Below are 26,453 nucleotides of genomic sequence, written 5' to 3'. Positions count from 1 at the left end.
GGCGAATGCGCTAACCGCTGCACTATGGAAACGCATCATAGAGATTGTTGTAAAAGCGATTCGGAATAGGTTGAGTCTTATTTTTTACAATTATTCAATTTAAAGGAACAGTACATAGTATGAAACTATCATTATTGTGTAACATTTATCCACTAGATATCTCTATTGTGTAGTACAACCAAAAACAAGTGCCACTATGCACAAATAAAAATACAAACTACGGAGACTCATAGTGAACAGCCCACGATATTTTGCTTCTTTTTTTGTTTGTTTAGCTTTCTGCAAAAAATTGAAAAAAGTCAAAAAGAAAAAACATAAGTGAGAAAAAAATAAACTAAAATGGAAAGTAAAAATATTGGAAAACAGAGAAGTACGAAAAAATAAAGCAAGAAAGAGGTACAGAGTCTGCTTTTGTGTAGCGCTTTACAATGTGCTTCACACTTAACCATTCAAACACTGATAGCAGTGTCAGCCATGCAAAGTGCTTACCAGGGGCGTTAGGGGTTCAGTGTTTTGCCCAAGGACACTTTGACATTTAGATTGTGGGAGCCGGGAATTGAACCTGTGACAATTTTGGTCTAATTGTCTACCCCCAGAGCAACTGGATAAAAGGGACATAAAAGCACAAAGAAAAAGGGAATATTGTTGGTCTTTTAATGAATGTAAATTGATACCACTAGATAAATTACGAGCTAAATAATACACACTGTCCTTTTAATACTCTGAAACCGGAGAACAAACCCTTTTTAGGCTAAAGTGTTTGTTTAATAAATAAAAGTGCTGTTTAAAAATAACTAATGTACTGTTGAATAATAATTGTAACCACAACAACAACAAACTAATTTATTGACTGAAATAAAAGGAAACGGAAACATGTTACTTCCATTGTAAAATACCCGATTAAATAAAAATAATTAGCATTACAGTTTTAATACAGTTGAAATAATAATTTTAGAAAAATAATTATTATCTGCTATGTATAAAAATGGCTTAAAAATCCAAAACATATTTTATGTTGCTGAGTTTTAATGCAATATTTCTTTTTTTTCATCGTTATTTAAACTCAATGTTACGGCTTTTTCTGTGTAACGTCACGTAAATTCGGATAAGGATTTTGCTTCTTATAATATTTTTGAATCATTTTTTTTTTTCCATTTCACTCTTTATGACGTCATGTCACGATATGTACTTCCGGGTTACTTGACTTCCTTGTTTATAGGATAGCAAGAAAGCTAGCCAGTTTAGTCTCCATTTTTGTCAACTATATATCTTTTTACCAGAGATTATTATGAAATTGTCCAAGCGGATAGTTTGATACGACCCGAAAAGGTAAATTGGACACGTTTTTGTTTAATAAGTAATTTATTTACCCCTTTTGCCCCTTGTAGAGTGTATCGCGCTAGCAATTAGCTTCCTAGCCAGTGTAGCGAACATTAGCTTAGCATCTGCTGTTACAAGTTAGTCTTTTTGAACTTAAAGATTGTAAGTGTTTACGGTTTTCCACCTATTCGATTAGATTTATCTTCATAATTTAATGAGTTATAGTATGAGTATTTGAGGTATTTATATTATGTAGCACAATTGGGGAAAAAAGACGCGAAAATATATGAAGTTGGACTTTAACACTAGGAATTTCGTTAATTATTTTTCAGGTAAATAAATAACACCTTAACAATCGTGTGTTTGAGGACATGTCTTACTGGCATGGGACATTATTGACTTGATCATTGTCTTCAAATATATGTCTTACTCTGACACATTTATTTTTAAGAGTAGTCAATTTACATCACTCAGTAACCTAATCCAGAGCAGATGTTTTAGTGGTTGACTGAGCATATTTTAACTCTAATTCCATATATGATAAACCTCGTCATACCATAATAATACCCTAGTTACTACTCAATGATAACATTTTTTTAATTTTAGAAATCAAACTGGCATCGTTTCACACTACCTAGTGACAGATACATTCCTCTCTGTTTCAAGTCAATTCATGTTTATGTCTATAGCCCTTAATCACAAAGAGTCTCAAAGGGCTGCACAGATCAAATACTATCACAAACTACAGACTATGACACCATCCTCTCATCTTAAACTTCATGAGGGCAAATAATACACATATTATAAACATAAAATATAGGTTATTCATATGCTATAGAATAGAAGTGTATTTCAAACTTAGATGTGAACATTTCCACTGAGGTTGCAGATCGAATCTCAGGGGGAAGAGCATTCCACAGCACTGGGGCCCGAATAGAGAACGCTCTCAAACCTGCGGATCTCTTCTTGGCTCTTGGGATCACTAGTAGACCAGCTTTTTCAGAGCGAAGGCTCTGGACCGGAACATAGGGGGAAATTAAATCTTAAAGATATGAGGGAGCAAGTCCATGCAGGATTTTGTATAATACCAACAGAACCTTAAAATCACATATTAAGCTAGGTAATCTTTTATTGTCTTATTTATTAATTGATAACATTGTAGTGAACATTGTATACAACACAATTAGTACACATTTAACTCCAGGATAAACTTCTAATAAATCAGTTAAAAGAAAAATATAAGATTCAAAAGAGTGTTAGAGCAAGAACCTTTTGAGTTGGCAAACACTTTATGAATTTCAGAAAAGTTTCTTATAATTCATGTCTGATTTACCCCCCAAAACGCACGTAAAGCTTAGAAAAGTATGTGAGTTGCATTGTAAATTGTATCTTAGTTTCTCCCCTGAAGTCTTTATAAGGTCTTTACCCTAAAATGCCGTTTAACCACTCAACATTCCACCGGTGGGCCTTCAGATTGTTGAGAAACAAAGATGTGTCTACACAATGTCAGCAGTCACTGAAACATGTCACATGTCATTGGAATCGTAAACTCTTGGGATTAAGGATATGATGACCATTTCAAAATGTACTCATCGCAGAAACATCGCGATCAGTCTAAAACAAGACACTCAGAAACTATACAAGTGACCCATTCAAATAATGATCAATATATTATGCATATGTATGATGTGTATTGAAAATCAGAGCTGAAAATAAGCGCGGGTAATGCAATTTGTGATCCATCTTTATACGCGATTGTCACGCGCAAATGTGCAGACAGTGATTGACTTCTGGAAAGAGAAGTCAAACATTTACTAGTCTTTCACATCGTCTAAAAATTGGGCGAGTCAAATACACGACAGCAGAGGTTTTAGAGTTGTGCACTCGTCGTCTCCAACTGACCACTTTTGGACATGCATTGACATACCCTTGATAAAATGTGTGAAATACAATGTTTAGTTTTTCAGATTGTGATACAATTTTACATGGGACCAGATAAGGCTTCATGCTATTGTCCCAGCTGATTACCAACTAAAAGTCCCATGCTACACTCTTCTGCAAGCATGTGATTGCAAAAAAAGAAAAAAAAGAAAGGCAGGCGTGAATAAAAACCCATTTCTGTGTGTTCCCATTTAGATTACTGAGTGTTAGTAGCACTTGCGGTGAATATTTCAGTTGGGGACAAAACTTCAGACTGTTACCTTTTAAATGGGACAAATCACCCACATTATTCAAATGGTTCAAGAAAAGCATTCAATTTCCTTTTTTTTTTAATGAATGAAAACTTTATTCGAACATCAAAATAAAAAACAGAACAAAAACAATAACTCAACAACAAATAATGTTACATAATATGTTCAAAAAGGGGTAGTAAGAACCAAATGCTTATATTACCTACCCCTTAATCTTCCCCACCAAATACACCAATGATATAACAACAATTGTAATGACATTAATAATAACAGTTATGATATAAGAATTCAGGTATGTATTGGAAATTGATTTTAGGCAAATTTCACAGGATTGATGAGGCCTAATCTCATTGCATACAATGTTTCACTATGTTGTTATCAACGGCAATAAAGACAATTCAATTCGATACAACATCACTTATAAGCTATAGAATTTAAGTGTGTCTTAAGCCTCAATTTGAAGACCTCCACAGAGGTTGCAGATCTTATCTTAGAGGAAAGAGGATTCCATAGCACCGGGACACAAACAGAGAACGCTCTGGAACTTGCAGATTTCTTCTTGGCTCCTGGAATCTATAGTACACCAGCATTTTCCGAACGAAAGCTCCCAACATTTAAATCAGAAAGATAAGAGTGGGCAAGTCCATGCAAACTTTGGTACGTTGGCAATAAAAACTTTAAATTACATCTTAAATTCACAGAGAGCCAGTGCAGGTCAGCTGAAATTCAGGTAATATGATCCAACTTTCTTGTCCTAGTCTAAAGCCTCGCTGCAACATTTTGCACCAGGATGCTAGACATTGGAAGGCCAGAGAGCCATACATTACAGTAATCGAGACGGGTGGGGGAGTAAACAAACATGGTGGAAAAGGCTATTTTCAGGAATATTCTTAACATGTGACTGAAACCACAGATTAGGGTCAAATGTGACACTTACACTTTTGACTAAGTCACTCTGAGTGATATTAAATTTGTCAAGGTTAAGAGCAATATTTGAGAACCAGTCGCAACCATTATTCAACATTTCAGCTTTTTAGGTGTTGAGACGCATGTTACCAATGCAAAAAAAGACAATTCAATGGTACCCCGTTTTTGTTATAGTCCAAAATGTCCTTGCCAGAGGAGTCGGGGTCACGCAGAAAAGAGCGCGACAAAGGAGCGCGACCCAAGGTGCGGTTGAGTCGTTCAGAGGAAAGACGTGGCACTGGCGGTGGCCGCAGAGGTTCTCACAGTCGGTGGAAAGGCTTCTCTGCGCAAGAACCGGCTGCCGAACGGCCTGTCAGCGACGGCTTTGAGTACGGGGACTTTTTGAAAGATTTGGAAAGTGGGGACAAGACCCCATCCGGCTCTTCTTCCTCCCAGAGAGCGTTTTGCCACTGTCACACTAAAGACGGCACAGAAGAAGGGACCTCCGGTCCGGTGTTAGGAGCGGAGTCGACAGTCGGCGAAGGCAGCAGTCGTACCCTCCGGCAAAAAATCCAGGACGCGGTGGGGCAGTGCTTTCCGATGAAAACTCACAGCATGCCAAGCGCGCCCCAGCTCCCTCAGGCGCCTTCGTTGTCGACCGGATGCTCCTCCTCCAGACGGAAGATCCACCTGAGCGAGCTGATGCTGGACAGCTGCCCGTTCGCAGTGGGGTCGGAGCTGGCTCAGAAGTGGCACCTCATCAAACAGCACACGGCACTGGACCCGGGGGCGGGTTTGGCGGCGGACGACGTGGACGACCGGCTGAGGGAACGGAGGCGCATCAGCATCGAACACGGCGTGGAGCCGCCGGCAAACGCCGAGATCCACACGCTGGAGGTGACGTCCCAAACCGGCGCCGCGCTCCCGAGACGACGCGGACCCAAAGCCGAGGTGGCCGGCGCCGAGCAAAAGCAGCTCCTCATCCAACGCCAGCACCAGCTCCTCCTGCAGAGCTGTTTGGACACTCTCGACGAGGTGGCGGCGTCCTCCTCGGTTGTTAAAGGTAATCCCAAATTCTTAAACATGCAAAATATAAGGAAATAGTACATGCTATTTGCATAAAATCGACATATTTTTCTTCGATACATTCCAATTCTTTTCCAAGGTTGTCTAGTCTTTGACATCCCGAGTTGTGACGTCATCTGAATAACACCAGTACACTTGCAAGCCACACACGTACTAAAGACAGGTGGATAACCAGAAACACTTTAGGCTGCAAAAATAAATAGAATGTACCTATCTTGCTTAACCATATTTGTTCCATTCTTGTCAGTTTCCTTTCCAGACTGACACAGAAAATCAAACTGCTCACGACAATAGTGGGTGTTATTGCGAGCAGTTTGTGGAATTTTGATGCCTGCATTGTCACTAGAAACCGATTTTTTTATGCTAAAATAAATGGCACTAAAAACTAAAGAATACAGTTAAATAGGGTATAAACAATACATCTAGGCAATGTTTTAGTCGTATTTGCAGTGCAACATTCATATTTTATAACCGTAAATATCTTCACTCCATTGATCTTTAGTATGGCCTGTTCCCGACTGAAGGGTGAACCGTGTTAATAACGAAAAATTAGAAAATTCAATAAAAAAGGTTAGAGACTGTTAATTAATTATATTGAGCACTATTTAAGAAGAAGTTCGGATTACATTGGTAAATGATGAGATGAACACAATCTATTAATCTGTGTTCAGGAAACGATCAGTCCTTTCTTTTTCGTTGTGCATGTCAAGTTCGCCCTTGTCACTCACCTCTACCACTTAGAATTGATGCGGCTGTATATCTAATTCTCTGGCACTAAAACCCTTTTTCTGCTAGCGACATTTTTTTGTCATAATCAGCCATTAAGTTTTGGTTTAAGAAACTTAGTTCACTTCAATCGCTGTTTGTTTCGGAGCTCGCCTCACATGTTGTGTTAATGGGATTCACCATTTCGAAAGTGTTACTTCAACGACATCGCAGCTCTACAGCGAGAAGGGTCAACTTAAGACTAAATTTTCTGAGTCCCGTGGCGCACGGAATATTTTGTTACGTATTTGCATAATTATGGGGAGGAACACTACAAAGTCAAGTCACATTTATTTGTTTCGCCCTTAATCACAGCATGTCTCAAGAGACTGCCAATATTACACCATCCTCTGATCTAGAAAACTCAAAAAACCTCAGCATGAGGAAAATGAGAAAACTTGAAAGGACCTCAAGGGAATCACCCTTTTATGATAACCAGGCTACAATAGATGTCACATTAGTTAACAATACACAAAAGCTAGTCAACATCAACAATAAACATGGGTAATTTGTAAAATTGTTTAAGAAGTCTGGGACATTGAGGCCGCAGATTCCCATCTCAGCCTGCTGGTCGATGCCGATGATTTAATGTGTTAGGTCCAGGTCCAGGTGCTGGTGTGCTGACTCCTCCCGATCAGTGCTTATTTCGCCACCAGCCAGGCAGCCTGAAAGAACGGAAAAAGAAAAGTATGAGGACTGCATGACTCATAAGCTATGGAATAGTAGTGTGTCTTTAGTCTATATTTAAACACTTCCACTGAGGTTGCAGAGCTTATCTCAGAGGGAAGACCATTTCACAGCACCGGAGCTTGGATGGAGAACGCTCTTGAGACGGCAGATTTCTTCTTGGCTCTTGGAGTCCCAAGTAGATCAGCTTTTTCCAAGCAAAGGCTCCGGGCAGGAACATTGGGGGAATCAAATCAGAGAGACAGGAGGGAGCAAGTCCATGCAGTTTAGTATGTTTATAACAGAACTTTAATGTTGGTAGTGTGCCCGCTTTGAGACTGGGAGGTCGCTGGTTCGCGCCTCGGCCGAGACATACCTAATTGGTATAATGGCGGCGCCCTCTGTTGGCTGCGGCTGCATCGACTCGCTACAACGGGTCAGGTGTATCGACATTTCGTTCTGTGTACATTGTTACAAAGAATGACAATACAAAGGAAATTATTATTATTATTATTATATGTTGACCGGACAGGGAGCCAATGCAATTAGCTATAATCAGAGTGATATGATCAAACTTTAATGTCCTGGTCCAGGGGTGGCGAACACGCAGCTCTTTGCCTTATCATATTTTCTATATACTGTGGCTCTTTGCCTTGTTTCATGTTCAGTTTTTTTCCCCTCTTAAAACACACTTGAATCCATCAGAGTTAATAACAAATAATAAATAATATTTTGAAATTAATTTGGCAGATTTGTTGTTTTTATGCTGCTCCGGACCCATAACTGACTGCCAATCATCTTTGTAGGTTACGTCTAATGCCGGGAAATTAAGTAAACATTTCATGAGCGTGCAGACTGTTCCCTCATGGTCAAAATGGCAAAGCGAAACGGAAATATGAAGATGAACACACGGCATTTCAGGGAGAATGGGAAGATTCTTACTTTTTGTTGAACGGAATTGCAAATCATTCCGTTTACTATGCAGTACCACGATATCCTATTTCAAGACTTCAAATCTTCAGCGTCATTTTGGCACAGCCCATGTTAACATTGGCACGGAATTCCCCAAAGGTACTGAACTATGCAAGCAAAAATTGAGCGCCTTGAAAAGCCAGGTAAAAAGACCGTCTCAAATGTTTCAGCAATTGATTAAGCATGGAGAAACTGTGACACCTGCCTCCTATAAAGTGGCGTGGAACATTGCCCGTGCTAAAAAAAATATACAGCAAAGGCGAGTTTTTGAAACAGTGTTTTGTGGATTAAATTGAAACTCTGGCTCCAGGTCAGTGCGTGGTGTGGCTCTTTGACTCTTACAGTTAAACATTTCGGCTCTTTGTGTTAAACTTGTTCGCCACCCCTTTCCTAGTTGAAACAGCTGTAAACCTTTGATGCTAAACATTGAGAGACAAGAAAAGAGTCATATATTACAGTAATTGAGACGGGAGGTGACAAACACATGAATTATAATTTCAGCATCTGATTGAGACGGCATCGGTCAAATCTTTTCAATATTACTAAAGTGGAAAAGGCTATTCTAGTAATATTTTTCACGTTTAACTGAACCGACAGTTTGGGATCACACATGACACCTAGATTTTTGACGAAGTTACTCTTAATATCCACATTTCCACATCTTGGCGGAGCGGATACCTCCAGTTCTGTGCCTGATTAAAAAATTTTTTTTGTTTCGGAATACCTTTTTAGCTGCCGCTCCGGGCGACACGGAATCCACCCCGAAAGCTCCTCCCCCCCACGCCGCCCCGCACGTCCACACTCAGATCGACTACATCCACTGTCTGGTCCCCGATCTGCTCCAGATCACCAATCTGCCTTGCTACTGGGGCGTCATGGACCGCTACGAGGCGGAGGATCTCCTGGAGGGTAAGCCCGAAGGCACCTTCCTGCTGCGCGACTCGGCCCAAGAGGACTACCTCTTTTCGGTCAGTTTCCGGCGCTACGGCCGCTCGCTGCACGCCCGGGTGGACCAGTGGAACCACAACTTTAGCTTCGACGTGCGAGACCCGAGCGTTTACCACGCGCCTACAGTCACTGACCTGGTGGAGCACTACAAGGACCCCAGCTCCTGCATGTTCTTCGAGCCATTGCTGTCCTTCCCCATGCACCGTACGCAACCTTTTAGCTTGCAGAGGCTGTGCCGCGCTGTTGTCAGCAGCCGAACCACCTACGACGGCATCAACGCCCTGCCGGTGCCCAACGCCTTGAAGAAGCAACTCAAAGAGTACCACTACAAGCAAAGGGTGCACGTTCACAGGCTGGACACGTGGTGGGAATGAACCACTCAACCAACCGGACTTATTTATTGTACTGTATATCCTGCTGTGTATCTCTCCGAGATTTGGACAAATTGATAATAAATAAAAATACTACCCACTACCCTTCCCATATTTTTATTATTATCTGACCACTAGATGTCGCTGTACTGTGCCGCGCAAGCAAAAACAAATGGTAAAACACACACCGAAGAATACAAACTATATGGACTCAAAGTGATCACAAGGCACCATTTTATTTCTTATATTTTCCCCGCAATTTTCTACGTATTTTGGGTACCTGTGGCAGCAAGATGGCGGACAGCTAGTTCAACTTCCTTTAGGGGAGGCTCAAGTTATTTAAAACAAAAGCTAATTTTTTAAAAAAGCATGTTTGTATGGCAGTTCATGTAGTTTTGCTTATTAAATTGAAGATTGATTTTTATTTTTTACTGTGAGATGTTTTTTCAGACCCAGTTTACGACGTTCTCCCCGCTATACAACTTTAAAAACATTTTTGCGTGCCAAACGTTACAGTTTTACGACGGGTTACAACTCTATGATGCTATTTGTTGACATATAAAATGTTGGTTTGTGTCACAACATTAGGAAAATGCTAATATGCTTTATGAAAAATTACCTCCCATAATGCCATAATCCCATTCATGGTTAAATATTTGCTATCTATATTTTTTCCAGTGGTAGAAAAATAAGTATGAATTTGAAATATCGTCAAATACTTATTTTCTGCCGATACATCAACGCATTTTTTTTGCCATCATAACGTAATCTTTTGATTGAATTTGACGCTAACCGAGTCAACGGCTCAGATCAGAAGCTAGCCGCGGGGTTATCGGAAGTGTCTTCCGCCGAACAAAGAAAGAGAATATTAAGTGTATGGAAAATAGCGCCGAAGACGCCGGCGCTAGATGATGAAAGGCCGAGGCCCCGGGAGAAAGCCCTGGGGCACACCTGCACTCAATGTGCATAGGACTCAAAAAGCAGACGGGGAAGACACGAAAACACTTGGGACTTGAGTGAAATCCGTTTGAGAAACTCAGGACTGGACTGTCTCCTAGTCCTACGGCAGGGGGCTGTTAGAAGCTTCCTTGGGTTTATGTGTGCCTGCTGCAGATGGCAACCACGTGGCACTCATCATGCAGGTATCAGCTCTGAGGGAAGAAGCAAGCATTTTTTTTGCTTTAATGGAACCCTATAGAGGGAATATGGAAATACTACAGAAATACGACTACAAGAATATGAAATACTGAAAAAGGTATTACAGATATACTTTAAAAATACTATGGAAATACTACTATTGATAGATTACAAAAAAACTACAGTAAAACGATACATACATACAACAACAAAAATACAGAAATACTACTATGAATAGATTACAAGAAAAACTTCAGTAATATGACAGGAACACAAAAAAAGTACGACAGACATACTACAAAAATACTACAGAAATAGTACTATGGATATATTACTAAAAAATACTACAGTAATACGACATAAATACTACAAACAATACAACTACAATAATACAGTACTATAAGAATACTACTGTAGTACTACTCCAAAATTTCACAAAAATACTATGGAAATACAGCAAAAATAATATTGCAGAAATCCTAAACTATACTACGATAATACTACAATGGAAATACTACAAAAAAACTACAGTAAAACGATACATACATACAACAACAAAAATACAGAAATACTACTATAAATAGATTACAAGAAAAACTACAGTAATATGACAGGAACACAAAAAAAGTACGACAAACATACTACAAAAATACTACAGAAATAGTACTATTGATAGATTACTAAAAAATACTACAGTAATACGACATAAATACTACAAAAATACCACTACAATAATACGGTACTATAAGAATACTACTGTAGTACTACTCCAAAATTTCACAAAAATACTATGGAAATACGGTGAAAATAATATTGCAGAAATCCTAAAATATACAACTATAATACTACAATGGAAATACAACAAAAACACTACTACAGTAATATGACAAAAATACTAAAAAAGTACTACAAGAATACTACAAATATACCACAGAAATACTACTATGAAAAGATATAAATAGTAGTAGTATTTCTATAGTATTTTTTTTAGTTTAGCTGTAGTATTTTATTGTATTACTGCGGTACTATTTTTGTTGTATTTTTGTAAGGGCATTTTTGTTTTATTGCCGCTGTCAAATTTTGTATTTCTGTAGTTTTTTTTTGTAGTACAATATATTTGTATTATTTCCATTGAAGTATTTCGTAGTCTTTTCTATAGTAGTACATCTGATGTATTTTGTATTATTGTACTATTTCTGTGGTGGTATTTTTGTATCATAGTATTACCAGCGTAGTAGTATTTCATAGTCTATTTTTGGAAGCATATTTAAAGTATTTCCGTTGGCGTATTTTTTGTAGTATTTCCATAGTAGTATTTGTTGTAGATTTTCTTTTTAGTATTTTTCATAATAATACAGTAGTTGATTATTTTTAGCATTTCTATATATTTCTTTTCAAAAGGGAAGCAAAATAATATATAAAGTCCCAATCTTAAGGCACTAAATTTGATATTTTGTTTTGTACTATGTGTTGTTTTGTTTTCGTAGTACTTTTTTCACTATTTTATATATTGTGGTTATATTTTGACCATTTTTGTTTGGCGGGCCAGATGATAAAGCCTGACGGGCTGCATGTGGTTCCCGGGCCATAGTTTGCCCACCACTGTCTTAAACGCAGTACACTAGTCAGGACTCCGCTTTAGGGGTCTGGGCTGTAGTCCCAAAACACATCACGGCCACCAGGTGGCACTGTTGCTACCTAGTGAAGGCACAGAAACTATACAGTTTTGTGCCAGCGACAAGTTTAGAAGTCAAAGATATTTATGTATATATTTTTTTATATTTTGTAAATAACTTTATGCTTTGAATAAATAATTCAAATATAATTTTTCCTGATTTATTCATACTTTGAGGTATACTTCTATACTTTTTATAATTTCTATTTTTAATTTAGAATAAATATTTAAAGTATGATTTTAAAATATGATTTTTCATATTCTCTATTTGTGTGTATGTTTATGCTTATGTTAAAGTTGAATATTTTTCTATGATTGGTATTTTATTTTTTATTTTAATAAATTATCATTTATTTTATTTTACAATTATTGTTAAGGTTCATTTCAATATTTATATTTTTAGAATTTGTTTCGGATTATTGTTTTTTTATATTTGAATGTTATTGTTATTATTTGATATTATAAGGTTGTATTTTTGTGTGTAATAGTTATAAGTAGAAATATTTCTTTTCACAATTTGTATTTTTGTAGTTTGAAATGTCTGAAATATATATATTTTTTAGTTTGTAATTGTTTTTATGTTATAATTTAGTTAATTTTTTTAATTATTTAAACCAATTTCAGTTTAATATGTTTTTAATTTTTTTTTAATAGCAGATATATTGTTTATTTTATTATTTTTATAATATTATTATTATATTTTTGGTTTAAAATATTTTACAATTTGTATTATTTCTTTTTAGATAAATATTTTAAATATTCTTTTTGTTGTTTGATACAATTCATTTTAAATATTTTTACTTTTTAGTTTTATTTCCATATGTTATACTTTTCTATTTATTTTTTTGTTTCAAACATATATTTTTTTAAAAAATTCTCTGTTAAATAATTTTACTTTAAAATATCTGTAAAAGTAAATACTGTAATAAAAAAAATACAATTCACAAAATTAGAGTGAGCAAAATGATCTCTCTGGAAAACAAGAACATTTTATTTTGAAAGAGGATTAAATGTAAGTGACGCAACGGTAAGTGACAGTATTTTCCTATTTACCTCCTCTAAGCTAATATGTTTCCTATTTACTCGAATCTCCCGCATAGTACAACAACATTAATAGAAAACTCCGAAGTACTTGAGAGTATTGTTCCCTCGCCAACGTTTCGCCTCCCAAATTCCGTCGATGTCGTCACTTTCATCTGCGAATGTAGGCCACGAATTCATACGAGGCTTCATGAAACCGTTTCGCGTTTTCTCTCAAGACGTTTTTGTCTAGACGTGTCTTCCTGTGATCCGCCCACCCAACAGACCAACGTTTCTCGCAACACGGCAAATACTGCGAATGAAAAGAAACTGCTTTTTGTCTCTCTCTCTCGCTGAATATCTCATTGAAAACAAGTAGGAACATACCCGCCTATTTTTGTCAAAACTTTCAAACATAGGGCGCACTAACAAAAAATAGTCTTTTGTCTTATATTTTCCATGCATAAGGCGCATCAAACTATAAGGTAGGAACGTCGAGAAAACGGTCAGATGAGTCAGTTAAACTATTAATCCCTTAACGTTCCGCCAACCCACTGTTGAGAAGCAATTACGTGTCTTGGACAGGGTTGGGTAGGGTTACTTTAACTGGATTACTTTCAATTACTTTTGGATTACTCCAATACCAAATATGCTAAAAAAAGACAAAAGAAACTAAATATGAATAAAATGACTACGTTTTGTGCAGGCTTGGGGAGTAACAGAACACATGGAACGGCAAAAAATGATGTTGGCAAGCTGTTTGGATTTATTTTCATTTTGTTTCTGTCGCATTTGATGTTAGTTTTGCCGGAGATCAAAGGGATCAAAGCCAGGAGAGAAAGCTTACCACGTGTTGTGAGTCATCATTTTATTCATATTTAGTGTCTTTTGTTTTTTATTAGCATATTTGCTATTGGAGTAATCCAAAAGTAATTGAAAGTAATCCAGTTAAAGTAACCCTACCCAACCCTGGTCTTGGACACGTACAGACATGGTGTCGGTATGATGTCATCAGTCACTGAAATATGTCATGCCACATATCATTGGAAAGCTTCAACTTTTGGGATTCTAGATACAACGATCATTTAATAATGTACTCATCACAGATCAGTCTGAAACAAGATACCGGGATCATATAACGCCTGGACAACTCACCAAAGTTGTCTTGCAGCCATCACATTCAACGGTAATACTCAACCATGGTCTCCTGGTTCTGTGAGTGTAGTGAATCCAACCATGTAAAATATTTACATACTATAAAGTGCGATAAAGCTGAAAATTAATCCTTTATATGTAAGTTCATTAAACAATTTAGGTTGACTGTCCCAACAACTTTATCATAAAAACTCACAGAACAAACTTTCACCCGAAACAAACGTTTTACCCAGAAACACTAGCAACTAGCTACTTGGTTGGGTGAGAGGTAGGAATAGGCCGAGCTATACACAGGACAACGCTTTTGTTGAATTTGTCTTAAAATGTATGGTGTGGCTCAAAATATTTGTGCTTCTATGGCTTTTTGGGCCAAAAAGGTTAACAACCGCTGTTGTAATCTATTTCTATATGTATCTTCCTTGGCTGGTAAAACCTTAACATGTAGTTTGGCAGCTTTCTGTGTCTGTCCGTCCGTCCGTTCATGTACCCATTTTCAGTTTTTCCCGCCTAAAATGAACACTACTTATGCAGCTGTGAGCCATTATCCCTAGTCGACAGAGGCCAGTAGAGCATGTGTGTCACGTGGGGCAGTTTTTTCCGTCCTTTCCACCTGAACTGAACAGAACCTGTGTGGCTGCAATCCATTATCCTCAGTCCACTATTGGAACCCAGTCCATTTTTCCCGTCTCATTGCATGCCACCGTGGCCTGCCCCAAATGGACTGCACTGTTTTGGCCATGATCCAATACTCCCGTCGACTATTACTAAAAGCGGGGGCCGAGAAAACAAATGTGTGTCGTGCGGGGTGGCTTTGTTATTCTGTTATATCCGCCTAAAATGAACAGAACCCATGCAGCTGCGAGACATTATCCCCAGTCAAATATTGCTGAAAGCGGGTATCGAGAGAATAGTTGTATGTCATGCATAATGGCTCTGTATTTCCACCTAAAATAAACAGCACTCGTGCAGCTGGGAGCCATCATCCCCAGTCGACCATTGCAAAGACCGAGGCCAGGAGAACACGTGTGGCGCATGTCACCTCTTTTTTCCGTCCTTTCCTCCTGAACTGAACAGAACCTGTGTGGCTGCAATCCATTATCCCCAGTCGACTATTGCTACGAGTGATAAAATGGTTAGGGGGCTGTTTTGCGGATTTTTGCAGATCACACAGGGGTCTGGTCCCTATTAAACACAATAAACAAGGGATTACAGAATAACAAATTTCTGTCACAGTTGCCAGGGCGCCCAATTGGCCCCGCCCATGGACAACAGCTGAAACTCGTTGACAGATTGCTCCCCGTGACTACTTAAACGCTGTCCTGTGGGTCGCCTTTCGTCAGAGCCTCTGCGAAACTATGTTTTGACACGTCAAGCCGTGAGAATCTCAGTTTTTCCTGTGTTTTTGCTCTAGTGTTGCCAAGCCCTGTGAATCTCTGTTTTTTCCTGTGTTTTTCCTCCTGTTTCTCTCTCGCCACAATCTGTTTGATTTTTACCACTTCCGCGTTTCGAGCAATCTATTCCCCGCGACCAACGATCTCCGGATCAAGTGTGCACTCCTTTCTCTTCTCCCCAATAAACTGTGAGTAACAGTGTTCATTTTACCTGTGAAAAGTGATGGGTCCCGGGGACTCACATGCTCAAAAATCTATGGGTCCCAACAGAGATCTATGGGTCCCCAAAATTTACTGGTATCGAGGTTGAAATCGTAAATAGGCGACAAATATATAATATAAATCTATATATTCATTCAGTTTTAATCATCAAATTATGAATTCATTTTCTGCATCAAATATTGTTGGTAATATACCGATTAAAAGGATAACCAAAAACCTGTCTTTTTTTATTTTCTCCTTTTTATACTTCCTTTTTTTCTTAACTTCTTTATACAACATAATTCGTAAAATCCATCATCAAAGCAAGTGAGCCGTTTGAGAGCCGGCTCTTTTTAACGAGTTGAGCCAAAAAAGCCGGTTCACTTAAAAAAAGACGGACTTCCTTTCACTACACAACGGGATCTCGTTGGCCGAGATCGGCGTGCAGAGGAAAACTCGAACCGCGAGACCAAAACAACAATGGCGGATCTGCCTGAAGAAAAGTTTGACTATAAAGGATTTTAAGTGCAAAAGTGCAGTAAATCTTTGTTTAAAAAAAAAAAAAAGTAATCGGGTAATAATGACAATTTTGTGGCAAAAAGGTTGTGTCCCGGGGACGCACGTTGATTTGAGACTATGCGTCTCCAGCAAAAATGATGCGTCTAGGACGCGGGCAAACGAGAACACTGGAATAACGTTACGCGAGTGGGTTCTGCTTCCTGTTCTGGTCCTGACAATTTCACCCCAAAACATTGACTGTTTCTTCTTTATCCCGCATTTTATGGCATGTATGACTTGTAGTGAGGAAAATATATATATATATATATTACATTTATATTACATACAAGTAGATATTATTCTCCAAAAAATCCCTCTGTCTTCATCTCGTGGCACTGAAAAGCTTTTATTGTAACAATGCTTCATATATACCGTCGGGATTTCCGCGCGACTGGCACTCCGTGACCCGTATTCTTGGACTGATCCCATAAAGTCATTATCCGCCGCTTAATGGAAAGCGCCATGGACAAATACCGAGGGTTTCCCGTGTTAGGCTTGGCGAAGCATCCTGTCGCCGCACTAGTAATGTATCATAATATGTTTGGCATAACGGAGGCTGCAGATGTAATTATAGATAAGGGTTGTTATGAAAACAATCAGCGCTCATTATCGGCTTTCGCTCGTGCTGCTAAAAAGGGGCTCGTGTCGGTAATAGAAAAAGAGAAAATACCACATCATGTAAAGAATTGTCTTAATAATCGGAAAATCTAAAAGACATGTTCATCCAAAGTAATGGCTTAATTCGGCTTCGGAGTAAAGAAAGAAAGTTATTCAATTTATATAGTGTGAATAAAAATCTCTATTTAATATCTACTGACAAACTAACTTACCTAACATACCTATGTTCCGAATTAGCTACCTACAGTACCTAACTACCTACCGAAACAACCCAACATATCTACTTATTTACCAACCCAACATACCTTCCTTCCTACCTACCCACCTACCTAAACAACTAACGTACCTAACAAACCTGCCTACCCTTCTACTTAACCAACTAACCTACTTTACTTATCTACCTAACATACTTACCTAACCAACTAATCTACCTATCATACCCACCTTCCCACTAACGTACTTACCTAACCTACCTTCTTACCTAACCAACTAAACTACCTAATATAATTACTTAACATACCATACCTACCTAACCAACTATCCTACCTACCTAACATACTGACCTAAAAAAACTAACCTACCTAACTTGCTCACCTTCCCACTAACCTACCTACCTAACCTACCTACCTACTTGTCTACCTACCAACTTACCTATCTACCTACCTATCTACCTACCTACCTCCCGGCCGACCTACCTACCCATCCACCTAGCTAACCAACTAATCTATCTACCTAACATACTTACCTAACATATCTACTTACCTACCTACCTACCTACCTAACTAACTTATCTACTTTACATACTTACCAAACATATCTGCTCAACCAACTGACCTACCTATCTACCTAACTTTTCTTCTTAGCCGACAAACCTACCTAACCAACTAACCTATCTACCTAAGATACGTACCTTACATATCTACTTGGCCAACTAATGTAGCTACCTACCAAACATCTACTTAGCCAACTAATCTACCTACCTACCTACCTACCTACCTAACATACTTACCTAACATTTCTACTCAGACAACTAACCTACTTATCTACCTAACTTTTCTACTTAGTCAACAATCCTACCTACCTAACTAACTAACATTTACCTAAAATATCTACTCAGCCAACTAACCTATCTATCTACCTAACTTTTCTACTTAGTCAACAAACCTACCTACCTACCTACTGACCCAAATAAACTTACTACGTAACCAACAAACCTACCTACCTTTGTAAGTAGCTCTCTACCAATGAATTTAAACATGATTTCAATACAATATCATAAGTAACAGAAGGCTGCAAAATTTTCGAGATCTGGTGCAGCACTCAAACAGTGCTGGTGCAGTGTAGTTACGGGTGGATGCAAAAAGAGAGAAGACGTAGTAATGAAATTAAGACTGATTTAAAATTTTTATTTTATTGCTTCGTTTTTGATGTCTTATAGTGAGAAGGGCGGAAAAAATACATCTCACTTCACAGCGTAAAGTGAAACACGTCATATGGTGGGGTTACCGTATCCCGGGGGTTTACTGTACCGGTAATGTATGGTCACCGGTTTTCCATATAAAGAGCAACAGATATAATGACATATCAGTGTTTGTTTTGAGAAGCACATTCATTTATGACCGGCGTTCACCTCCATTCCTAAATAATGCCCAGTTGCGTCATTAACCAAACAAAAAGTGAGAAAACGGCTAAATGATGTATTAAAATGTGCCGCGCCGGTTCTCGGTGCCCAATTACTCGCTCGTGAACGTTTTACGAGCAGAAATGAGATGTGACGTGAGCTTGGGATGACACTAAGTGGCATTTTCGGGGCAAAACAAATCCACGCGCCGTTTCAACAATGTTTATTAGCGCACAGATAGCAGCTTGAGCAGCATTTATGGAAATTTCGACATCGTCCGAATCGGTTTTAGGTTCAGAGCTTTGGGGTTGCTGAGCTCCCAGAGTGTCTTATCTCTTTACCTTTCCGCCAACAACCACAAACAAACATATTTCTCTCTAAAAATAAGTACCGTATTTTCCGCACTATAAGGCGCACCGTGTTATAAGGCGCACCTTCAATGAATGGTATATTTTAAAACTTTTTCCATACATAAGGCGCACCGCATTATAAGGCGCTATAAGTGCATGCTGGTTTAAGATCAGGTAATTGTGCAATTTTTTAATTGTAATCCTGTGCAGTCTTTCGAGACATTTTTGGGATTAAGGGCTGTATAAATAAATGTGACTTGACTTGACTTGGCTACAGTAGAGGATGTAGTTCCGTTTTGCAACCATTAGATGGTGCCGCGCTAAACAAAACAGTCAGATAGGTCAGTCAAACTTTATTAATAGATAACAAACAAGCTTTCCACAACTCCATTCACTCCCAAAATGAATAAACAGCTGTTTTATTATTTTCTCTGAGGTAAAGCATTTTCGTGACACATCTTTAACATCTTCGAACAACAGCAAGGCATAACATTTTACTTTTCCTCCATTTAGTCAACACGCAAAAAAACGTCTGATACTGTTATGGTAGATTAAACGTTTGTGCAATATAGTGACACTCGTAATGTGCAAAAACAATAACAAATGCAAAACATTAACAATAAAGCAATAACATAATAACTGTAAAATGTAAAACGTAAACAGCTCATCCTCATGCTTCCTCCACTTCCGCACCATCGATTCATTAATGTTAAACTCTTTCGCTGCTGCTCTATTTCCGTGTTCTACTGCGTGACTGATCGCCTTGTGTTTAAACTGCGTTGTAAGCGTGTCTCTTAATAGGAGCCATTTCAGGGTCTTTAGACAAACGCACAAATAAAAGAGGATCGTTGTTTAATATTTCCCAGTATGCACAGCGCACTTCTTCTTCTACGCGAAAAATGGAGTCGGTGGCTGCTTCTCTTAGTTGCGAGACCTTGCAATTCAATATTGATCCATATATAAGGATTATAAAGCCGGATTATAAGGCGCATAGTCAGCTTTTTAAAAAAAAAATCAGATTTTATGTGCGCCTTATAGTGCGGAAAATACGGTAGTAATGCAACATCAAGTCAAGTCATGTTTATTTGTGATGCCCTTGATCACAAAAAGTCAAAGGGCTGCACAGATCAAAGACTATAGCAAACTACTGTCATGTCCTGCACGGTTGTCACGGCGCCCAGCTGGCCCCGCCCCTTGACACCGGCTGACCTGCATTTTCCTGATTACTCCTATGGGTACTTAAACGTGCCTTTTGGAACTGCCCTTGGCCAGATCGTTGTTTACCCTTGTTGAAAACCTGTTCATGCCTGTTTGATACCTGTTTATTCTTGTTTTGCTTGTTGGACTTTGTTGCACTCCGGTGTAACATTCTGAGAGATTCCCGCAAGTTCTGTTTAATCCTGTTAAATGCCTAGTCTGTAGTTTCGCCTGCATTTGAGCCTGCTTCGTTTTGATTTTGGTCCGTTTGTGTGTTGGACAACTTTTCTTTCTCAATTAAAGTGACGGATCGTCTACGCAAATGAGTTCCAACTTCCTGCTTCCCGACCCGTTTCAAGACAGTCCTGTTCCGCTTCGTGACAACTACAGACTATAATGACACCATCCCCTCATCTAAAACCTACATGAGGGCAAATGATACACATATTATCAACATAAAATATAAGTTATTCACATGCTAAAGAATAGAATTGTGTTTTAAGCTAAGATTTAAACATTTCCACTGAGGTTGCAGATCGAATCTCTGGGGGAAGAGCTTTCCACAGCAACGGGGCCCCGAATAGAAAACGCTCTTGAGCCTGCGGATTTCTTCTTGGCTCTTGGGATCACTAGTAGACCAGCATTTTCAGAGCGAAGGCTCCGGACGGGAACATAGAGGGGAATTAAATCTGAAAGATATGAGGGAGCAAGTCCATGCATGATTTGGTATACTCCCAACAGAACCTTAAAATCACATCTTAAGCTAACAGGGAGCCAATGCAGGTTAGCTAAAACCGGGGTAATGTGACCAAACTTTCTTGTCTTAGTTAAAAGCCTCGCTGCAGCATTTTGTACCAGCTGAAGGCTCTTGATTTTGGACTTCTGGAGACCGGACAGTAGTGCATTACAGTCATCGACACGGAAAGTATATATAACTGAGTCACTCTGAGTGATATTACATTTGTCAATGTTCCGTTTTTGAGAACAAGTCACGGCATTTAGATGGACCAATAACTAGCATTTCGGTCTTTTCAGAGTTAAGGCGCAAGAAGTAGAGTGACATCCATTCTTTTATCTCAGTGAGGCAGGCCTCCAAATTTCCAGTTTAGTGTGGAAGATTCCTCCATCGGAAGATATAGTTGAGTGTCATCTGCGTAGCAATTAAAACTTATATTATACTTGCGAATAATATCACCTAATGGAAGCATGTAAATGCTGAAAAGAAGGGAGCCAAGTACTGAACCCTGCGGAACACCACAGGTAACACTAAAGGGCTCAGATGTCATTTCACCATATTTAACACAGTGCGTCCTATCTGAGAGGTAGGATCTGAACCATAACATCACTCACCTCCGTTTTGCTGATGATATGCCGGATTGGCAGGAGAAGAACAGGAACTCAGAGATATTGTCAAATCAGCACAGAAAAAGCTAAATTAATGACCAACAATTCCCAAGGTATCACCATTAACCACAGAGAGCTAGAACCTGTCACCACATTTGAATATCTTGAGTTGCTTGACAGAAGAGGGGTCAGAACCAGAAATCATTTCCAGGATAGCTCCACAATCGCACTTGCCAGATTTAAACCCATCCGGAGGGACAGGAACATAGCAGTGAAATCTTCCTCTACGGCTTGTGAGACATGAACTCTTCCAGTAACACTGGAACAGAAATTCCAGGCCACGGAGATGCGATTCCACAGGAAACTTCTAGGCATTAGCTACTTAGCCAATGTGACAAACGAAACGGTGCGCACCACCATCAGAGGGCATATTGGACCCTACCAAGAACTGTTGTCTTCTGTACGCAGACGGAAACTTCAGTGGTATGGTCACGTCACAAGATCATCAGGACTGGCCAGGATAATGCTCCAGGATTGTCATGATTTGCCAATTGCCCTCACCTGCGCTCACCCTTTCAGCCCCAGCTGCCACTCGTTCCCTAATAAGTCTTAACACGTCCTTCTCGTTCACTCCTGGTCAGTCTGTCTGCGGACCTCAGCGCATGCAAGGCAAGCACTTTGGACTCTGGCTCCCGCTTTTATCTTATAGTGTTTCCTGTATTGATCCCCGATCCAAGCTCTGTTCTCCTGTCCCGGTTACCCGTATCCTGCCCGATTCTTTTTCCTGTATCGATCCCCGATTAAAGCTCCATTGTTCTGTCCCGGCTGCCCGACTTGTTCCGATTTCCGACCACGCTCCGTCTCCCGTCCTGGCTGACAGGCCTGTTCCGATCTCTTACCAAGCCTCGTCGTGAGGGCTTCCCGCTCCTCCTGCCCAGCGAGCACCAGGTTGCTATCTTTTTCCTCTCGCCTTGACTTCCCCGATCCCTTAATAAAGCTTTGTGTGAAACATTACGCATTTGGGTCCCCTGCTTGTACTGGTCGTAACAAGGGCACAATCCAAGGAGACAGAAGGAGAGGAAGACCGAAAAAGAACTGGGTCTAAATCATTAAAGAATGGACTTGTGCTTCGGATCTCCTTTTCCCTATCCCTCGGCTGAGAGTCGCGACAAAAAAGGATAGAGACTTTTCTGTGGAGTTTTTTTTTCCGCCACTGATTAAATGAAAGGCAACAAAGGTTTTCACAACAAACCGTTTGGTGCTGGGCAAAAAATATTTCTTTTCTAAAACGCTATGAAAATAATTCCTGATCCTTTAAAGGAGTTGATTATCTCAACTGGGTTCATGGATCAGTTACCATGTTATGGCTACCGTTTTTTTTCCACCGTTCCCGTTTTTTAAGACAAACAACGTCCTTTATTCCTTTGTCTGATTAAATTTTCTCTGTCATGTAAATAAATGTAGTTTGTTAGTATCAAACACAAGCAAGATTTATTTGTGTGTCTCTAAAATTTTCCTTCTAGACTGATCATCATTATCCATATAAATGACCTGAAAAATCGATCATTTAAAGCTAAAATTAAGCTATGTCGAATGAATTCGGGTGGGAAACCGTGAGCGCTACCTGCTGGCCGAAAATATAACCACCGAATCAGATTCTAAATTAAATAAATATAATATAAAGCAATTACTCTACAGCAGGGGTGTCAAACATGCGGCCCGGGGGCCAGATCAGGCCCGCTAAGGGATTGAATCCGGCCCGCGAGACAACGCTCAGAGAAGCGCAAGAGAAAAACCAGCTGCAGGTTGAAACATGTCCATTTGATGTTGCCAAAGCCAGGTGCCTCGGACAAAGACACTGTGATTGTATTTATTTCTCTCTCTCTCTCTCTCTCTCTCTCTCTCTCTCTCTCTCTCCCTCTATCTCGCTCTTTTTTCCCCTCCCTTTTTCTCTCTCGCTGTCTCTCTCTTTCACTTTCTGTGTCTCTCTTTTTCTCTTTAATTGTTTCTCTTTGTCTCTTTCTCTCTTTGTCTTTTTACCTTATTTTGCTCTCTCTCTCTTTATTTTTGCTCTCTCATTTTTCCTTCTCTCTCTTGTCTCTTTCTCTCTCTCTTGCTTTTCCATTCTCACCTTCTCCCATTCTCTCTCTCCTTTTTTTCTCCCCTCCTCTCTTTCTATTTCTCTTTGGATATCTTTCTTTCTCTCTTTCTTTCCCCCTCTTTCATTATTTGTCTTTATCTCTTGTTTTTCACGTTTCACGTTCTCTCTCTTTTTTTCCTCTTTCTCTCTCTCTCTCTCCCTTTCTCTCTTTCTTTGTCCCACCCTCTTTTTCTCTCCTTCGCTTTGTCTTATTTCTTTCTCTTTCTTTCTCTCTAATCTACTAGTCCGGCCCCCGAGATAATGTTTGTTCTATCTGTGGCCCCCGAGGTAAATTGAGTTCGACACCACTGCTCTACAGTCTTGCGGGGTCCACAACCAGCAATCACGGCAGCATGGGTTGTTATAAAGCTAATTATAGCCTAGCGTCAGCCACAATGTATCAGATGGCATATTTATTATCAGCGCTAGCAAAAGTGCTTGGAAAGTGAGGCTTTAAGAGGACCTCGGGGCCCGGGGCCATCAGTGCGAGTGCCACACTTTTTCCATGTTTGCTTGTTCAAGGCCGGAATGGGATTTATGATCAAGTACTTTAGTTCTGTGACGTAGGATTTTCATTTTTTTAAATTGTGTGTTTGTGTATCCAAGGAATCGGCAGCCGTTTTAAAGCTTAGAGTTACGTTTTTTGTAACTGATTAGCGCAAAGGGCTACCAGTTCAATATCTATGTCCAAAATAACAAATTATTATGTTGTTACTATATCATTACTCTGTTTTCATGGTTAGCACTACGTTGTTACTATGTTACTCTTTTGTTTCTCACGCTCTCTCCCTCTCCCTTTCTTTCTTTCTTTCTTTCTTTCTTTGTCCCGCCCTCTCTCCTTTCCCCTCCCTTTTTCTCTTATTTCTTTCTCTTTTTCTTTCTCTTTAATCTACTCGTCCGGCCCCCGACAGAATGCTTTAAACGATCATAATTCATTCCTCCGTCGGTGCCTGATTAAAATTGGTCGAGCTCCGAGTTGCGTTCCAAGCTAATTCCCCGTCATTTGTGCTAGTTAGCTTTCCATCTGAGAAAGAATCGGAGTTGATTAAACAAGAAATCTAAACAGCGAGCAGCAAACAAATTCATCTCGCCGCATTGTCAGACGGAGAAATGCGGCACGCCTCGATTCCCTTGCTGCCTCCGGCCCAAATTTGAGGTTATTCACCACGTTCACCTAGCATTGCGCTGAATAGCTGCATGATTGACAGCAGGAAGTAGGAAAACATATGATATCAGCGTGTCTTTGATTGTGTCGTTGTGTTAAGCCGGAGACCGCCCGTGGTGCCGCGTTCACAGCCGGCTTTTAAAAATATTTATTTGGGGAAAGTAGAACGGTTCTTGTCCCGAAACAGCCCCGCTAGCAGCTCGCTAGCGATGACAATCTTAGGAACTGATTACATCTCTTGGATACATTTTACGAAGCGTGACACAAAATTCCTCTTTGATGAGATTACGTTTTCGCCGCTTTTAATTTGGAGGTCTGGCAACTTGGAATTGGATTTTTTTTTAAAAGATCGAAGTCAAGTCATGTTTATTTGTATAGCCCTTCATCACAAGAAGTCTCAAAGGGCTGAACTCAATGGCGTTGACGATCAAAACTTTTATTTACCAAAATAAAAGTCGTCCAAAACTCAGGGACAAGACAGAACAAACAGGCTTTAACATAAAAAACGTGCAAACACAGGTTTCTTCCGACAAAACAGGACAGAGCAAAACAGAACGGGAAATGCAGACAGAAAATGCAATGAGCCAGCACCCGCAAAACCCAAAACCCCCCTTAAGAAGCAAACGCGCAAATTAGGCGATCTGCTTCAGCTGTTGCCCAGGGGGCGGGGCCAGCCGGTTGCCACGGCGACCATGCTGGACACGACAATTTCCATAGTATTATTTTTGTAGCATTTTTTTAATATGTTTGTAGTATTTCCATGGTAGCCTTTCTGTAGTATTTTGTACTATTTCCATAGATGTAATTTAATACCATTTCTGTAGCATTTCTGTAGTATTTATATAGTGTTTCCACAATGTTATTTTTGTAGTATTTCTGTGGTATTTTTGTAGTATTTACATAGTAGTTTTTTTGTGGTATTTTTGTCATATTTCCATAGAAGTATTTCTGTAGTACTTTTGCATTATTTCCATAGTACTATTTCTGTAGAACTTTTGTAATATTTCTGTAGTATTTCTATATTTTTGTATTATTTTCATAAAGGTATTTCTGTAGAATATTTGTCGTACTTCCATAGTAGTATTTCTGTAGCATTTCTGTAGTATTTTTTATAGTGTTTCCACAATGGTATTTTTGTAGCATTTCCATGGTATTTTTGTGGCATTTCTGTGGTATTTTTTGTCATACTGTATATCCATGGAAGTATTTCTGTAGTATTTTTGTATTATTTCCATAGTAGTATTTTTGTAGAACTTTTGTAATATTTCCGTAGTATTTCTATTTTTTTGATTATTTCCATAAAAGTATTTCTGTAGAATACTTGTAGTATTTCCATAGTAGTTGCATTTCTGTAGTATTATTGAAATATTTCCATAGTAGTATTTCTGTAGAACCTTTGTAATATTTCTGTAGTATTTCTGTATTTTTGTATTATTTCCATAAAGGTATTTCTGTAGAATATTTGTAGTATTTCCATAGTAGTATTTTTGTATTATTTCCATGAAAGTATTTTATGGCATTTATGTCTTATTTTTGTCGCATTTCGGTAGTATTACCATAGTAGTATTTCTGTAGTATTTCCATAGATATTTTTCTGTTTTATTTTTGTGGTATTCCTGTAGTGTTTTTGTAGGTTTTCCATAGTAGTATTTCCT

The 26,453-nt window shown here is 39.0% G+C and overlaps 1 protein-coding gene and 1 long non-coding RNA gene across 2 annotated transcripts in view; one reads left to right on the top strand and one right to left on the bottom strand.

Moving 5' to 3' along the window:
• LOC148358872 (uncharacterized) overlaps window positions 1-26,453 on the bottom strand; it is a 288,823-nt gene that overhangs the window by 251,172 nt on the left and 11,198 nt on the right. The gene's annotated exons all lie outside the window — the stretch shown is intronic.
• Window positions 1,198-9,329, top strand: socs9 (suppressor of cytokine signaling 9). Its single transcript, XM_088345472.1, has 3 exons — window positions 1,198-1,329; window positions 4,614-5,481; window positions 8,640-9,329. Exons 2-3 carry the CDS (start codon window positions 4,620-4,622, stop codon window positions 9,227-9,229), a joined length of 1,452 nt encoding a protein of 483 aa, XP_088201598.1. The 5' UTR covers window positions 1,198-1,329; window positions 4,614-4,619; the 3' UTR covers window positions 9,230-9,329.

This window comes from Urocampus carinirostris, chromosome 10 (assembly GCF_059441175.1).
Source record: "Urocampus carinirostris isolate Australia breed hairy pipefish chromosome 10, RoL_Ucar_1.0, whole genome shotgun sequence".
In the NCBI taxonomy this organism is placed as follows: Eukaryota; Metazoa; Chordata; class Actinopteri; order Syngnathiformes; family Syngnathidae; genus Urocampus; species Urocampus carinirostris.
This window is presented reverse-complemented; position numbering and strand designations above follow the sequence as displayed.